Genomic DNA, 16868 nt, shown 5'->3' with positions numbered 1-16868 from the left:
ACTCCTAATAATTTATCTCAGCTACCTTTTCTTCATTCAGAAATATAAAATGTAATTTTTCTCCTAAATGCAATTCATTTAAAAACATAACAAAGGGGCCAGTGCAGTGGCAAGAGCAGGTAAAGCCAACTTCTGAGTTACCAGCATCGCAGGTTTGAGTCCTAGCTGCTCCATTTCCTATGCAGCTCCCCTGCTAATGGCCAGAGCAAGCAGTGCAGGATGGCCCAAGTCCTTGGGTCCCTGCGTCCAGCATGACAGTCCCGGAGGAGGCTCTCGGTTCCTGATTTTATTGTAGCCTTCTTGGGGCGTAAACAAGTAGATGCAAGAGTCTTTTTCAAATAATATATCATTATTGCAAAAATAGTAACATAAGTAAAATTCTAGTAAGAACTTTTTTACAATAAAAAATTTCAGTTGCTCTGAAATAAATTCCATTTACCTTTGTTGCCTTTGTGCTTGATTGCATCATAATACACCTGCAGTAATTCATCAAAATCAGTTTTCTCTCCTCCTTGTGGTTCTACAATCACTGTCTTCACCAACTCCAGATTCTCCCATAAACCAGTGTACAGCCAACGATCTTTTAACTTCTCTAAAAGCTAAAATAAAAAAGTAAAAACAGAAATTAATTTCTCCTTTGTCCAGCTGCATAAACTTACTTCTTTAAAGCTAATGTACACATAAAATGAATATGGTGTGCTTATAAATCTGTTTTTCCTCATCTATAAAATGAGAGAAACAATAACATCACTTAGAAATGTTACTGGGCTAAATTCATTAACAGATTTAAACAAATCTGAATGACCCGTGGAACACAGTAGGAGTTAAATAAACATTAGTTGCTGTTACTTAGTTTCTATTACCACTAGAACTATTGGTACTGTTACTACCACCTTGGGGATTTCAAAAGCAGGGGAAAAATGACTTCTGTCAAAGCCAATGCATTTTATACTCTCCTGATATGCTTAGAGTTAAAGTTTCTTAATGAAAGCAAAATGAAGGTTCTTTAAGATCGTTTTCTGGGCCCAGCTCAGTGGCCTAGTGGCCAAAGTCCTCACCTCGAACACGCCGGGATCCCATATGGGTGCTGGTTCTAATCCCAGCAGCCCCATTTCCCATCCAGCTCCCTACTTGTGGCCTGGGAAAGCAGTCGAGGACGGCCCAAAGTCTTGGGACCCTGCACCCGCTTGGGAGATCCGGAAGAGCTCCTGGCTCTTGGTTTTGGATTGATGCAGCTTTGGCCATTGTGGTCACTTGGGGAGTGAATCATTGGACAGAAGATCTTCCTCTCTGTCTCTCCTCCTCTATGTGTATATCTGACTTTGCAATAAAAATAAATAATTCTTAAAAAAAAAAAGAGAAAACATCGTTTTCTAAGGGCCAGCATTGTGGGTTAAGCTTCCATATCTAGTATGTGCACCAGTCATACATGCAGCTCCCTACACACGGCCTGGCAAAGCAGAGGAAGACAGCCCAAGTGCTTGGGCCCCTGCCATACACATGGAAGCTAAGAATGAAGCACCTGGTTCCTGGCTGTGCCAGGCCCAACCTTAGCTGTTGGGGCCATCTGGCAAGCAAACAAATATGAGGAAGGTTTGTTTTGCTCTCTCTCTCTGTATCTTAAGAAAAAAAAGATAATTTTCTAAATGCATAGGTAGCTAAGCTCATATTTGAAAGTGTGATTATTATTAATAACTGACACTGATTCAAACATCTAGCAAATGGAAATACATGCTAACAAATAGAACACTAATAGAAATAACCATAGGTGAGATTACAAAAGGACTGGGTCTCCCACATGGGTGTCCGGAGCCCAAACACTTGGGCTACTTTTTGCTGACTTCTCAGGCTCACTAGCAGGGAGATGGATTGGAACTGGAACAACCAGGACATGAACTAGTGCCCACACAGGATGCTAGCCCCCAGAATAATTTAAAAATTTTTTAAATTTCCCTTGGATAATCAAAAGAGGTTAAAAATAGGAAGAGGAGGGCCCGGCGGCGTGGTCTAGCAGCTAAAGTCCTCGCCTTGGAAGCCCCGGGATCCCATATGGGTGCCTGTTCTAATCCCGGCAGCTCCACTTCCCATCCAGCTCCCTGCTTGTGGCCTGGGAAGGCAGTCGAGGATGGCCCCTGCGCCTGCGTGGGAGACCTGGGGGAGGTTCCTGGTTCCCGGCTTCAGATCGGCACAGCACTGGCCGTTGCGGTCACTTGAGGAGTGAACCATCGGAAGGAAGATCTTCATTTCTGTCTCTCCTCCTCTCTGTATATCTGACTTTGTAATAAACATAAAATAAATCTTAAAAAAAAATTAGGACATTTGAGTTTGCTGATATATCTGAGTTAACTTGGTATTAAGGTTGACTGATACTATTCAGTTTTAAATAAACAGCATGCAATAATGGTATGGCAGGGAATAGGGAAGAAAAAGGAAAAAGCAGACACATACCAATGCAATCTACAGTTTCTAGATTTGCATTAGTTTTAGAATTTGTTAATGTAACTTTCATAACTTAGACAAATTGTTCCCTGCATCGAAATGACTCAAATTTGCTTTAAATGGATAGAACCAGTTAAGTTATCCAAGTAGTTAAGAAGTTACTGAACTACTATTATTTTTTCCATTAAAAGACAGCAAGAGAGGAAAAGAGGGAGAAAACAAAAATAAAAGCAAGGGCCCGACACGATAGCGTAGTGGTTAAAGTCCTCGCCTTGAATGCGCCAGGATCCCATAACGGCACTGGTTCTAATCCTGGTGACTCTGCTTCCCATCCAGCTCCCTGCTTGTGGCCTGGGAAAGCAGTCAAGTACAGCCCAGGGCTTTCGGACCCTGCACCCACACGGGAGACCCCAAGAGCTCCTGGCTTCAGATTGGCTCATCTCCGGCTGTTGCGGCCGCTTGGGGAGTGAACCATCAGACGAAAGATCTTCCTCTCTGTCTGTCCTCCTCTCTGTATTTCTGCCTTTCCAATAAAAATAATAAATAAATTTTTTTAAAAAAGCAAAAAGCTACCAATAGAAAACATTCAGCAAAGTAACAATAGTCATTCCTTTAATAAAAGGGGGTTAAATTCCTCAGTCAAAAACTAAGTGTCTAAATGAACAAAAACCCAGTCTGACTCTGTACCACTATTAACAGCTGACTCTCTAGATCGAAGGACACACATATGCTGAATACACAAAGGTTAGAAAAGACATTCCTTATAATAACCAAGATGCAGCAGGAATGGAATTCTTGTATCAGGCTTTGAGCAAAAGCAAACCAAGAAAAGACATTAACAATAAACACCAGAAAATTTAACACTTACTTATGTACCCTACATCAAAGGATCTAGATATTTCAAACAAATACTGACAGAACTGAAAGGAGTTCACAACAACACACATTGCAGAACTTCAACACTCCACATTCAATAATACATAAAACATCCAGACGGAAGTTCAGCAATGAAACAAGGAGACTGTACAACCGATGGATCAGATACACAAAACATTCCGCCCAGACACACAACTCAGGTTCCTATCAGCTGTGCACGCGACATTCTGCAAGGCAGTTACATGTTAGATCACAAGACATGTCTTAGCAAGTTTGAGAACAGAAATCAATTCCCTTTATTTTCCTCCACTTTGGAATCAAACTATAAATCATCAGCAGATTGAAAATAGAAAAATTTGCAAATTCTTCAAAGTACAGTACACATTTTTGAATAATCAATGATTGGATCAAAGCAATCAAAGAGGAAATTACAAAATTATCCTGATATTGTAGAAAATCAAAACACAGTAGATCAAAAGGGATGCACCAAAAACAATACTAAGCGAAGTTTATGGCAGTAAATACTGACAATAAAAGGGGAAAGATCAAGTAAATAATTCCTTTCTTCTCTTCCAGGAAACAGAAAAATAAGTTAAGTCCCAAATCAGTACAAAGAAGGAAATACTAAAAATCAGAGCAGAAATAAGTGCAATAGACAACTGAAAAATTGAGGGGTGGGAAAAGGGATGAAACTAAATGTAAAAACTGATAAACCTTTACTGAGACTAATTAAGAAAATAAATTAGAAAATGAGATTTACAATTTATCACAAAAATAAAATGGATGTTAAAGAGATTTCTCTGAACAATTATATATCAATGGAATGAATAATCTATAACAAATGAACCAACTCCTGGGCAAACAGACTGAATCAGAAAGAAACATAAATACTGAACACACCTGCAACCAGTAAGGAGACTGAATCATAATAAATATTGTCCTAAAAGTAAAGCCTAGCGCCTGAAGGCTACAGTGCTCAAGTCCACATCTGAGGAGTACAAATACAGATGTGAAACAAGCCCTGTCGAAATCCAGTGTTATCTGTTGTAGAAATAGAAACCTCAAGTTGATATGAAACTACGAAGACAGCAGACAGAACAACCTGAGGAAGAGCCCAGCTAGGGGCCAGCCACCACCTATGACACTGCCACCATCCCACGGGCCAGCTAGGGGCCAGCCACCACCTATGACACTGCCACCATCCCACGGGCCAGCTAGGGGCCAGCCACCACCTATGACACTGCCACCATCCCACGGGCCAGCTAGGGGCCAGCCACCACCTATGATACTGCCACCATCCCACGGGCCAGCTAGGGGCCAGCCACCACCTATGACACTGCCACCACCTATGACACTGCCACCATCCCACGGGCCAGCTAGGGCCAGCCACCACCTATGACACTGCCACCATCCCACGGGCCAGCTAGGGGCCAGCCACCACCTATGATACTGCCACCACCTATGACACTGCCACCATCCCACGGGCCAGCTAGGGCCAGCCACCACCTATGACACTGCCACCATCCCACGGGCCAGCTAGGGGCCAGCCACCACCTATAATACTGCCACCACCTATGATACTGCCACCATCCCACGGGCCAGCTAGGGGCCAGCCACCACCTATGACACTGCCACCACCTATGACACTGCCACCATCCCACGGGCCAGTGCTTGGAATTCCATCGGCTGTACTCCAATCCAGCTCCCTGCTACTGTGCCTAGGATAACAGCAGAAGATTGCCCAGGCACTTGGGCTCCTACCATCTATGGGGGAGACCTGGAAGAAGCTGCTCCTAGCTCCTGGCTTTGGACTGTCCTAGCTCCAGCTGTTGCTGCCCTTTGGGGAATAAACCAGAAATGGAAGATGTTAATCCGTCTCTGTGTTCCTCTTCCCCCTATATCTCCTCCTTCATCGATTCTACCTTTCAAATAAATAAGTAAATAAATAAACCTTTTAAAGAAAAAAGCAGGGCCCGGCGGCGTGGCCTAGCGGCTGGAGTCCTCGCCTTGAGCGCCCCGGGATCCCATATGGGTGTCAGTTCTAATCCCGGCAGCTCCACTTCCCATCCAGCTCCCTGCTTGTGGCCTGGGAAGGCAGTCGAGGACGGCCTAAGGACTTGGGACACTGTGCCTGCGTGGGAGACCTGGAGGAGGTTCCAGGTTCCTGGTATCGGATTGGCGCGCATCGGCCCGTTGCGGCTCACTTGGGGAGTGAATCATTGGACAGAAGATCTTCCTCTCTGTCTCTCCTCCTCTCTGTATATCTGACTTTGTAATAAAAATAAATTAAAAAAAAAAATAAAGAAAAAAGCAGAGAGGCCAGTGTTGCGGCATAGTAGGTAAAGCTGCCACCTCCAGGGTCTGGCACAAAAGCCTACTGGCTAAATTCTCGTTTTGCATACACCGCCAGGATCCCACAAGGGAGCTAGTTGGTATCCCAGCTTTACCACTTCCCATCCAGCTCTCTGCTTGTGACCTGGGAAAGCAGTCGAGGATGGTCCAAAGCCTTGGGACCCTGCACCCATGTGGGAAATCTGGAAGAAGTTCCTGGCTCCTGGCTTTTGGATTGGCTAAGCTCCATCCACTGTGGTCACTTAGGGAGTGAACCAGCAGAAGATTTTTGTCTCTCCTTCTTTCTGTATGCCACCTTTCCAATAAAAAGATAAAAGAAACCTTCTTAAAAAAGAAAAAAGTTGACATCAGCAGTGCACTGACATCGCAAAGGGTGTTTGTTTGAGTACCAGCTGCTCCACTTCAGATCCAGCTCCCTGCTTGCATGCCTGGGAAAGCACCTGGCTTCATCAGCTCCAGCCATTGTGGCAACTTGGGGGTGGTGGTGGTGGTGAACCAGTAAATAGAAAATCTCTCTCTGTTCCCCACACACCTCTCTGCAACTTTCAAATTAATCTTTTTTTAAAAAAGCAAAGTCAGAAGCATCACACTAGTAAGCATAATGTAAAATGTACTTTTTATGAATCAAATTTACTATTCAATGGCATTAAGTACATTAATAATGTTATGTAACTATTTCCAGTACCCTTTTACAAAACATTTTGAAAAATTCCAGTCGGAAACACTACTCTTTAAAGAATTCCTTATTCTCTCCTCCAGGCTGTGGTAACCTCTGAACTTTTTTTTTTAATTGATTTATTTGAAAGCAAGACATAGACAGATTTTTCCATTTGTTGGTTCACTCTCCAAATAGCTGCAACAGCCACACGTGAACCAGGCAGAAGCCAGGAGTTTCATCTGAGTATTCCTCATTGGTGCAGGGTCCCAAACACTTGGACCATCTGCTGCTGCTTTCCTAGGTGCTTACTTAGCAGGGAGCTGGATCAGAAGTGGAGTTTCCACAATCTGAACGTGTGTTCATTTGGAACACTGGCAGAGCAGGTGGTAGCTTAACCCATTGTGCCCAATGCTGCCCCTGCCACATTCTGTTTTTCATTTGTCCATTCTAAGACCTCATGTAAGTATCATATGATACTTCTCTCTCCGTTTATTGACAGTTTTTAGGTTTCACCCATGCTTTGGCATATATCAGAATTTCATTCATTTTAGGGTTGAGTAATATCCCACTGTATATAGATCATACATTTTAAAGACAAATCTAGAGGCTTTTGTTGCAGCACAGTAGGTTGGGTTGCTACCTGCAATCCTAGCATCCAATGTAAGTGCTGGTTTGAGTCTCGATCTTCCACTTACATCCAGTTCCCTGCTAATCTGACTAGGAAAGCAGAGAAAGGTGGCTTAAATGCTTACAACGTCTGCCCACCCACAGGGGAGACCTAGACAGAGTTCCTGGCTTTGGTCTGGCACAGCCTTGGCTATTGCGGCCATTGGAAGGAGTGAAACAATAGATGCAGATCGTTTTCTCTGTATGTCCCGGTTTTTCTGTAGCTCTGCTTTTCAAATATACATGTAAGTAGTGACAAAAAAAAAAAAAAAGTTAAACACTAAGTGAAAAGACTCTATGGCAAGAAAATCTAAATCCTTACTATGGAATGATTTCAGCCCTGCTAGGTTTTTTGTTTTTTTAAACTTCATCTCCTGCTTCCCTTATTTCACCCTACATGGCCACACAGACAAATCAGACAATTGTCGCTCCAAAGAAATCTACTTTTCCATCTCAAGGATCGCTCTGACATAATTCCCCCAGAAATCATAATTGTTTGCTTCCTTCTTTAGATTTTTATTCAATGCCACCATCTCAGGCCTTATTGAACAACCTAATTAAAATTTGGAACCAAATTTCTCCACTGCCTCTGAATTCTCTTTTCCCCTCTCTCTGGCTGCCTTTCTAGTAGACAGGAAAAGAATGTCAAAGCCTAGATGACTTAAATAGAACAGTTCTGGAGGTTAGGAATCCCAGGATGAAGGTGTGAGCCACCTTGGTTTGTGGTAAGGGCAATCTTCCTGGCTTAGCGAAGGTTACACTATCTCTGCATCCTCAGAAAGTCTTTTTTTTCACATGTGATCAGAGAAAACAACAAAGCTCTCAAGTATCTCCTGACTAGGACACTGACCCTATCAGATCCAGGCACCATCCCCTTGAGCTCAGCTAACTGTAATACTTCCCCACCTAACACAGTCATACCAGGAATTAGGATTTCAACACAAGAAATCTGACTGGACACAAAATTCAGGCCTTAACACGATGCTACCTATGAGTATCTTTGTGTGGGTTTGTTTCCTTTTACTTGTGGCGTGAGGATATTGATTTTTATATACAAGTGTAATGGTTTTTATCTTTGTGCTTACTACTGCTTGACCAGCATTTAGAATAGTACCTGACACACAGAAAAATACTTAATCAATGAGGGAAAAAGGAAGATCTACAATAATAATAGATTGGGAAAGAAAATAACTATAAAATCAAGTATCAGATCTAATTAAAGAGAAGTTAGGTGGTTTGTGGGATGACAATAAAGATGAAGGAGCAAGAGTGATAGGATTAAAACACATCAGTTCAGGACCCGGTGTGGTAGCCTAGCGGGTAACTCGCCTTGCATGTGCCAGAATCCCATAGGGGCACCGGTTAGAATCCCAGCTTTCTTGCTTCCCATCCAGCTCCCTGCTTGTAGCCTGGGAAAGCAGTCAAGGATGACCCAAAGCATTGGCACCCTGCACCCACATAGGAGACTCAAAAGAGGCTGCTGGCTTTGGATCAGCTCAGCTCTGGTTGTTGCTGCCATTTGAGGGGGTGAATCAATCGATGGAAGATCTTCCTGTCTCTCCTCCTTCTCTCTATATCTGAATTTCCAATAAAAATTTTAAAATAAAAAATAACAAAAATCAGCTTAGAGTTTTTTAAAGAATTATTCATTTTCTTTAATTAAAAATGTGTAAAAATTTAGAAAAAAGCAGATTAAACAGGATAGCAAATCTGATGCATTCCAATTATGTGAAGGAAAAAATGGTAGTAACAACCTAAAAAGGCTGAAATGGAAGTGCTTATCATTTGGGGGTACATCCAGTTTTCAGTTCAAGTAGAGATACAAGGAAACTCTGAAAAAAGATTTAATGATAATGAGATGCATTTCCCCAGAGCACATAGTACTTACTTATTTCTTCAGTGAAAACCTTTTAAAAACACCCTAAAAGCTTCCATTAAGGGAATCATGGGAGCTACCTGCACATATACAGTATGGTTCTATTACTCAAATGACTCACAATTAAAATGACAAGTGAACAACTAAAAGGGTCTACAAATTTTCATATAACAAGATATATTTAGATGTGACACTCAACTTACACACTTATATAGCTTATTTGTCTCCTGTCAGAGAAATAACTAAACATACAAATAACTGATTATGTTTTCCTAATATCCTTAACTAGGCTCCTAAAATTCAACTTAAAAGTACACCGACACAGAGCCATCTTTTAGGCACTCAGAGTTACATAAGTGCAAGGGTAAGGTATGTATAACACACAATTTTTCTTAATACCTCGCAAATGGTACATGTAATTCACATACAGTGCTAGAAACTATTTAATTTACCAAGTGCTGTTCACATTACTTGGGTTTGTTAATCTCAAAGGCATTTTTTAAAAGAGTCATATCTCATAAATTAAGATACTTTGGAATATCTCTGCCTTATCTGGATATTGTCATTTTACTTTTTCTAACGTCTTAAAACCACTATCTCACTAGGGAGGCAGTAAGTTAGATTGCAGCCTAGTGGGGAAATCCTGCATCTGCTCAATGTTCATAGTTGTTACACAGTTCCAGATGTTGAGTACATTAATATTATACGAACTCAAAGTCTCTTTTTGAAACTTTAGAAAGTGCAAATTGTATTAAGACCTCTTTGCCCTCATTAATGGTATTGTTATAATCCTAGTCCTCTGGAAAATGTTTTTTGGCATGTGTTTAACTTTATAATATTGCCTTTACTTAAATAGCCAGTACTCAAGTCTTAATGCTTTTAATGGACCTACCTAAACAAACTACCATCTTTTGTAATCTTATTCACATAATTTAATTGGTGCAATTTGTCATATTTTTCTATCTTAAGATGATAATTCACCCTCATGATGTATTCATATTTAAGAAATGTTTTCTTTTACTCTGTTGATACTGGATGTGGCACATGTTAGAAATAAAATGCAGTCCTCTTAAAATAAATAAAAATAGAAAATAAATTTAGTAACATTTTAAGGTATTTTTTTCTGTATTTTTTTTTTGTATACAAACAAAATGTAAGACAAAGAAAATATGTGGCCCTCGGAAAACAACAGAGGATGGCTTGGGACTCTACACCCATGTGGGAGACTTGAAAGAAACCTCTGGCATGTGGCTTCAAAATGCCTCTCCTCTCTGGAAATTTGCTTTTCCACTAAAAATGTTTTAGAAAATGATGCTACAAGCACATGATGACATAGCATTCAGTTTTAAAAAGCAGAGAAATCCTAGTGAGAGAGCAGTGTGGCGCAGCTGGGTTAAGCTGTGGCATGTGACACTGGCATCTCATAATAGAGTGCCAGTTCAAGTCCTGGCTTCTCTGCTTCCACAATCCAGCTTCCTGCTAATGTGCTTGGAAGGCAGCAAAATCTGTTCCAAGTACTTTACTCCCATGGGAAACAAGAAGGGAGTTCCAGGCTCCTAGCTGTAGTCCAGCCCAACCCATGGGTAGTAAACTAGTAGACAGAAGTTCTGTCTCTCCACATTAAACAAATAAACCCTGGGTCCGACGCGGTAGCCTAGTATAAAGTCCTTGTCTTTCATGCGCTAGGATCCCGTATGGGTGCTGGTTCGTGTCCCAGCAGGCAGGCTCCACTTCCCATCCAGCTCCCTGCTTGTGGCCTGGGAAAGCAGTCGAGGACAGCCCAAAGCCTTGGGACCCTGCACCCGTGTGGGAGACCTGGACGTGGCTTCTAGCTCCTGGCTTTGGATAGAATCGACTCAGCTCCAGCTGTTACGGCCACTTGGAGAGTGAATCAATGGACAGAAGATCTTCCTCTCTGTCTCTCCTCTCTCTCTCTTTCTCTCTCTCTATATATCTGAGTTTGCAATAAAAATAAACCTTTTAAAAAAACAAAATAAAATAAGCCTTAAAAAAAAGAAACTATCATTTTCAACAACATAGACCAAACTGGAGAACATATTACTTGGCAAAATAAGCCAAGCACAGAAAGCCAGTATTGCCTGTAATCTCACTAATTTGTGGAATACAAACAATCTGTCATAGTAAGGGCAATATGGTGATACTGACGAGATGGGGAATGGAGATGAGAAGGTAAAGTTCAAAAGATATAGAATCTCACCAAGGAGGAATAAATTTTATTTTGGTTCATTTAGATGTACTACACACCATGGTGAATTTATTTAATCATGTATTTAATGGCTTTCATGTGTCCTATCCAAAATTCAGGTGTTGAAACGTAATAGCCAATGTGATAGTATTAACAGGCTGTTCCTCCACTAGTAGGATTAGGGCCTTTACAAAAAAAGGTTTTGGGCCCAGCGCAATCGCCTAGCGGCTAAAGTCCTTGCCTCATACGCGCCGGGATCTCATATGGGCACTGGTTTTAATCCTGGCAACTCTGCTTCCCAACCAGCTTCCTATTTGTGGCCTGACAAAGCAATCAAGGATGACTCTAAGCCTTGGGACCCTGCACCTGCGTAGGAGACCTGGAAGAGCTCCTGGCTCCCGGCTTTGGATTGACTCAGCTCCAGCTGTTGCGGCCATTTAAGGAGTGAATCAATGGATGGAAGATCTTCCTCTCTGTCCCTCCTCCTCTCTGTATATCTTCCTTTCCAATAAGAATAAAGAAATCTTTTTTAAAAAACAAGTTTCACATCGCATTTAGTTAGCTTGCTGTTTGGCCTTTCCACCATGCTAGGATACCAAAAAAAGGTGTCACCCTGGAAGGAGAGCGCAACCCTCACCAGAAAACCAAAGCTGATGGCCCACCCAGATAATGAGAATGTATTTCTGTCCTTTAGGAACTACCCAGTCTTGGTTACAGTAACACAGATGAATTAAATATACCAGACATTTTGAAATTATTAAGAGTAAAGTGTAAATGCTCTCACAACACACAAGTAGTATTTGAAGGGATGACTATATTAACTCACTTGACTTAATCACTCCTCATTGTGTTCCTAATTCATAAAATCTTTCTTTAAGCCACAAATATAATTACAATAATCAATTTATAATAACATTTTAAAAACTGCAACCTCCTCAGTGCTATTACATGCATGTGGCCAGGCAGGGGAGAAGGTGGCTAATTATGCCTTCAGGGTAAGAGGGATTTAACAGAGTGAACTTTTGAGCTGGATAACAAATATAAAATGTCTGAATAATAAATGCATCAGGATTGAGTCTAATATGATACAACACTATAAATAAATTGTATTGTCTTCCATTTCTTCATGACCAATTCCCACAATTAAAACAATATTCATTTTTTGGGGGGCCCGGCGGCGTGGCCTAGCAGCTAAAGTCCTCACCTTGAACACCCCGGGATCCCATATGGGCGCCGGTTCTAATCCCGGCAGCTCCACTTCCCATCCAGCTCCCTGCTTGTGGCCTGGGAAGGCAGTTGAGGACGGCCCAATGCATTGGGACACTGCACCCGCGTGGGAGACCCGGGAGAGGTTCCTGGTTCCCGGCTTCGGATTGGCGCGCATCGGCCCGTTGCGGCTCACTTGGGGAGTGAATCATCAGATGGAAGATCTTCCTCTCTGTCTCTCCTCCTCTCTGTATATCTGACTTTGTAATAAAATAAATCTTAAAAAAAAATATTCATTTTTTAGAACACATTTTTTAATTATAGTAAAACACATAAAACTTACGTTCAGTGGTAGCATGAAGTATATTGATATTGCTGTGTAGCCAATCTTTACAACTCTTCTCAGGCTGTAAAACTGATATTCTACCTCTATTAAACAGCTCTTCATGCCTCCTCTCAGCCCCAGGCCATCCCCCTTTTTTCCTTTCTGTCTGACTACTCTAGGTGTGTCACACAGTGGAATGATACAGCATCAGCCATTCTGGATTCATTTAATACATATGCTCTAGATTCATCCTTCTTGAAGTATGAAAGTCATACCCATTTATTACCTCACAGTTTCTGTAACCTAAATCTCAAGTCCTTAATGTGTTAAACTATCCCAACTCTTTACTACTGCTTCTTTGTTTATTTATGAAATGTATAAATCAAGCAAGTGAACTTCATCTGTTAGTACTTTTGTCCCCTGTCACCTGGGGTAACCTATTTGACAAGAGATTTAGAGGCTACTACTGCATCAAGATTAAAAACAAAACAAAACAAAAAAACCTCCTTCCTGACAATATCCAAATCGCCTAAATTCAAAAGATACCAATCTGAAGCTCTCAAACAAAAAGGAAAAATGATTGCTATCATAGATTAACAATAGACAGATACTAAAGATCTTAACCAAGATACAATGCCAAGAGCTTCTAAGTTTTTCTAGCCCCTATTAAGCACACAAATTACTTCCCTATGAAAGCTTAACAGTAAATGAAGGTAAGTTATACTGAACCAATTTGTCAAGCATTTCCCATAAACATTTCTGTGTCTATTCTTCATCCATGAAAAATAGTTTAGAATCAAGAGGTTTGGAAAACAAGGGAATTTAGATTGAACTCAGGTTTCAGAGTTCACTATTTGATTCTTGTTTCTACAAGCTGGCTTACATGGCCACCTATGACTCTAGTTTAACCTTAATTTATCCAGCCTCATTCTCCCTAGATTTCTCACTTTAAAAATATATAAATACATAAAATATCTAGACAACAAAATTTTAAATTTATACACACTTTAAAATATAAATATATAAATAACAATCAAATTATTTTATAATTTTTGGAATCAGATATTATACAAATACATGCATGTTTTGACAAAGGGTAAAGGTGATTATATATATATGCATATCTATGCACAACTCATAGTAAAAAAAAAGTCCAACAAAATTTGATTAAACTTCTACTCTCCCACTACCCTATTTTTTCCAGAATATTTAATCATTCACAATAAAGACGGCCAATATAGCCCTTCAGAGTACCTCTTGTGTATGTCTTCCTACTTTTTTAAGGGTAACAATTTAGCCCATATAAAAAACAAACATGAAAAGCAAATACATATAGATATACTGATATATAGGTATTTGTCTATATGTGCATATCATACTAGTTAACAATGACAGATCAAATTAATATTTACCAAATGAACCAAATTCTACATGCTATACTCAAGACAGCTATTATGGAAATGACACTGGAATAGAAAATCAAAAGTTCTAAGACAACTGCTTTGGCTAGTTACATGTGTGATCTTGGCTAAATCCCTTGAATAATCTATCGAGAACAGAGTTACGTGCCAAATAAATGTCAAGTGAATTAATGAAAGAACAAATGATGTGTACTGCTTAGTAACAAACAGAAGTTCTGAAGAACTACACACCTCCAACCTCTGAGAGTTGTACAGCTTCCCTATCACATCCCAAACACCTCAATGCCATGAAGACTCCTTCCACTTGACATTAGAGAAAAAACTAAAAGTTCCCTGAAGCCATTCAGGTGATTGCTTAAAATATAGCAAGTTCTTCAATCTACAGAAATTTCAAGCATCTAAGTAAGAAAAAAAAAAAAAAAAACCTATGAGAGGAAGGCATTTGCCATAGCAGTTAAGGCACTTCCTGGGATACTCACGTACCAGGACTGCCTGCCTGATTTCATATTCTAGTTCAACTCCAAAACAGCTGGTTGAGGGTCTCCATATGTTCATCACTCAATAATAAGAAAACTATAGACTGAACAGAAACATTTGCATTTCATTTCTTACCTGATATTCAGTGGTGAACACAAAACGTCCCCTCAGGGAAAATGGTTTATGCGCCTTACTCGTTAAAAAATGCAAAGAAAAATCAGAGCCTCTAATGTACAAACAAAAAGATTCAAGTTGCTACTTTGGCACCAGAGTGTCTCCATACAAAATTATTCAATGGAAACTTTTCTACCCATAAAAACAGTTTAGAAACGATCCCTCCCATTAAAATGATCTCCAAGAGTTCTAAATCAGTGGTGCTGCTAGCTAAATAACAATAGAATCAAAATTAAATTTATCTTATTAAAGAATGGAATTCTTAACAAAATTATTGTAATTTCTAGTAATTTTAGAAGGCTTTGAAACATATGTAGGGGGAAAACATTTGAAATGCCAATTTTGTCACTTTTATCCTTAAACAAATGTTGCATTTTATAATACAGAGAAATTAGTTTTATTTCTGACAGAGTATGAGTAGTTTTGAATAAATCATTCCTTCCAAGTTTCTGGACAAGCAAGGAAATGTGTTTACACATCTTACAAACAAGGATGTTTGGAAAGCTTTAAACTTTGATCTTATGTTTCTTTTATGACAATTTGAAACTTCCTGTCTAGTCTTTCCTTTTTTCACAGAAGCTACGCCAAACTCTAGGACTAAAAATATTTTCTGGGCCTTTTTCAATAGTTTCAACTCCATCTTGAATGCCATACTCCTTACTCCTACATGCACGATGCAAATCTACCATGTTTTCTTTAACTCTCACTGAAATATCATTCCTTCAATCAAATTTGACGTGTTCCTTTTAATTCGTTATTCTAAAGATTGCATTAATTTATTTTAAAGGCAGAAGAAAGACAAAGACTTTCCACCTTCCATCGACCAGTTAGTTCACTCCCCCATGGCTATAAGGGCTGGGCTGGCCCAGGCCAGGCCAAAACCAGGAGCCAGACACTCTATCCAGGTCTCTGCTGCGGCTGGCGAGCTGACAGGGAGGCAGTTAAGAAGCACAGCACCAGCTGTGTAACCATCACCTGATGTGGGACGCTGGTGTCTCAAGTGGAAGTTTTAACCTACCGTACTATCAATTCCTTATTCTTTAGCTCTCTAATGACTATGAAGAGATTTTTTAATCTAGAATCAGGATTTGAACATTTATTTCATTCCATAACAAAAATGGAATCTTGAAGAGGTAATAATTTGTTCAACTCTGAATATTTAATAGGGCTTAGCATAGCCCTTTGCACAAAGTATACATTCAATAACTATTTACTCAGTGGACTAAGTAAAATTCAGTGTGAAATAAAGTAGTAACTTCTCAGGAAGACATTAAGTGTAATGTAAGCAAGATTCTCAATGTACATATTTTTCTTATTTTTTCACATACAATTAAAGACATAAAATGTTCTCTCAAGACAGAATAAACATTAATATGTTCTGTTCCATAGTGTCCATCACAGGCATTTTAGTTTTTAGTTTTAAATTATCTCTGATTTCAAAGGTAATAAGAAAGACTTGGAATAAGAAGAGTTGCACCTCATCCATTCATATGCTGATTCAGCCAGTATCTAGGAAGAGTTTTAGGGGCTAGTCAAGCTGCCTTTGAGACCTGACAACTTCTCACACATCTCATTTCACCTTTAGTCAATCTTCTCATGCATCACAGCAACAATTTTTTTTGTCAAAGTTTTTCTTTGCCCTTTTATTTTCCTAACCTATTAGCCCTATGATCAAACAAATTCTAAGACAGACTAATGATTCACATCCCCCACAACATGTATATTCTGTGTAAGTTTCTCCCTTTGAGTGTGAGTGACATTAGTGAACAAGATAAAAATTTTACTCTTATGATCAGAGTAAAACAGCACAGAAAAGAAAAAGATTTTGTAGGTGCAATCAAGGCCCCCCTCAAGCAGTCAGTCAGAGGAACCTCTCCTGAATGAGCCTGACTTAATCAGGTGGGGCCCATAAAAGATGGGCTGGGGGTGCTAGCATGATAGCCTAGTGGCCACATCTTTGCCTTGCATCCGTGGGGATCCCATATACGTGCTGGTTTGTGTTGCTTCACTCCTCATCCAGCTCCCTGCTTGTGGCCTGGGAAAGCAGAAGAGGACGACCCAAAGCCTTGGGACCCTGCACCTACATGGGAGAACCAAAAGAAGCCCCTGGCTCCTGGCTTCGGATTGGCTCAGCTCCAGCCATTGTGGCCACTTGGGGAGTGAACCAGCAGACAGAAGATCTTCTTCTCCGT

General features: G+C 40.3%; 1 protein-coding gene across 1 annotated transcript in view; it reads right to left on the bottom strand.

Annotated features, from left to right (window-relative positions):
* BRIP1 (BRCA1 interacting helicase 1) overlaps positions 1-16868 on the bottom strand; it is a 150232-nt gene that overhangs the window by 47366 nt on the left and 85998 nt on the right. The window contains exon 15 of the mRNA XM_004591193.2: positions 440-599. Within this exon, the coding sequence (XP_004591250.2) occupies positions 440-599 (160 nt within the window). The remainder of the gene's footprint in view (positions 1-439; positions 600-16868) is intronic.

The sequence above is a fragment of the Ochotona princeps genome, chromosome 17, assembly GCF_030435755.1.
Source record: "Ochotona princeps isolate mOchPri1 chromosome 17, mOchPri1.hap1, whole genome shotgun sequence".
Classification (NCBI taxonomy): Eukaryota; Metazoa; Chordata; class Mammalia; order Lagomorpha; family Ochotonidae; genus Ochotona; species Ochotona princeps.
The sequence above is the reverse complement of the archived record's forward strand: the minus strand, read 5'-3'. Positions and strand labels throughout refer to the sequence as shown.